This window comes from Penaeus monodon, chromosome 15, assembly GCF_015228065.2.
Source record: "Penaeus monodon isolate SGIC_2016 chromosome 15, NSTDA_Pmon_1, whole genome shotgun sequence".
In the NCBI taxonomy this organism is placed as follows: domain Eukaryota; kingdom Metazoa; phylum Arthropoda; class Malacostraca; order Decapoda; family Penaeidae; genus Penaeus; species Penaeus monodon.
The window spans coordinates 6,768,037-6,769,465 of record NC_051400.1 but is presented as its reverse complement, the minus strand read 5'-3'; the positions used below and the strand labels follow the sequence as shown (position 1 = coordinate 6,769,465).

Genomic DNA, 1,429 nt, shown 5'->3' with positions numbered 1-1,429 from the left:
GAAAAAAGAAAAATAAACCCAGAACGATCCAAACATGCGGTGCAGCTCAACACATCCCTTATCTCTACAAATCTTTTTAGTCTAGTCCTTTTAAGCAACCTTTTGGTGCTGTTGCTTTTGTCATGCATATTTGACAAGGGCAGATTGCCAGCACACAACAAATCCTCCATATTTTCTCTGATATTATTTCAGCACTTCAGAACCCCCCTAGAAGTTTAGGCAAAAGTTTGTAGTATGATATTCAGTAAAATTGAAGGATTATGAATAACAATTTTGAATTCAAGTAACAAGCTAGTAGGTCATAAAACAGAATAAAGTCGCTAAAGGAATGTGTAGATTTTAAAAGAAAATCGTATCATTAAATTACATTAAAAAGACGCAAACTTGGCAGTCGACAGAAGTACAAAATGTAATAAAATCATAAACAGAAATTGCGTTTTACAAAAAAGAAATAGAAAAATGAGTATATACACATTTTTCCTCACAAGATTTTAGGTACGAACTGTATTCAAAATGAGTAAAAAAAACTTTGGAATCATTGCCGCAAGCTAAAGTCACACAGGGAAAGCGTTACATCATTCATTATTACATTTTCTCTTGTTCGGAACTTAGGTTGAATTTAATCAGTTTTATAACTCAAGCTGCAGTCACATGTGGGCAGAAAATTGTATATACGAAAAAGAAAAACACTTTTTTTTTCAATTTGGAACTTAGTGGAAATTATTTTTGAAAATATTCATATAACACCATCAAGCAACCATCCCTTTACATCTAGAATTTAAATGAAATCTCGAACCTGAACTTGAGACGCGAGCTGTAGCCACTTGAAAAAAAAGTCAATCTCCCCATTAAACTGACCTTTCTTTCAGAACTTGGGAGTCAACTTGACCTGCGTTCGAGACGAGGAGCTTGTAAAGTCGATGCTGAGTGTGAACTACGAGGCAGAATTTGTCCATGAGGTATTCCGGAGAACGAAATTGGTGAGTTACCCCTTCGTGGCTGTTTACTTGTGAGGGCAGTTAGGGTCGTGTAGATGGGAAGGAGAGAGGAGGAAGGAGGAGAGGAGAGGAAAAGAGGAAAGGGGAAGGAGGAAGGAAGAGAGGAAAAGAGGGGAAGGCGGAAGGAGGAGAGGAGAGGAAGAGAGGAGGAAGGGGGAAGGGGGAAGGGGGAAGGAAGGAGGATGAAGGGGGGGAGAGAAGGAAGGAGGGGAGGGGAAGGGAAGAGGAAGGAGGGGAGGAGAGGAGGAAGGGATGAAGAGAGGGCGAAAGGGGAGGAGAAGGAGGGAAAGAAAAGAGGAATGAAAGTAGGTAAGGAGGACGGGAGTAGGAGAGGAAAGGAGAGGAGGGGAGGAGAGGAGGCGAGGAGGAGGAAGGAAGGGAGGAGAGAAGGAAGAAGGGAAGGAGGAATGAGGAATGAGGGTGGTATGGCT

General features: G+C 41.4%; 1 protein-coding gene across 1 annotated transcript in view; it reads left to right on the top strand.

Moving 5' to 3' along the window:
• LOC119581716 overlaps window positions 1-1,429 on the top strand; it is a gene marked incomplete in the record, with an annotated part of 132,029 nt that overhangs the window by 24,125 nt on the left and 106,475 nt on the right. The window contains 1 exon segment of the mRNA XM_037929840.1: window positions 870-980. Within this exon segment, the coding sequence (XP_037785768.1) occupies window positions 870-980 (111 nt within the window).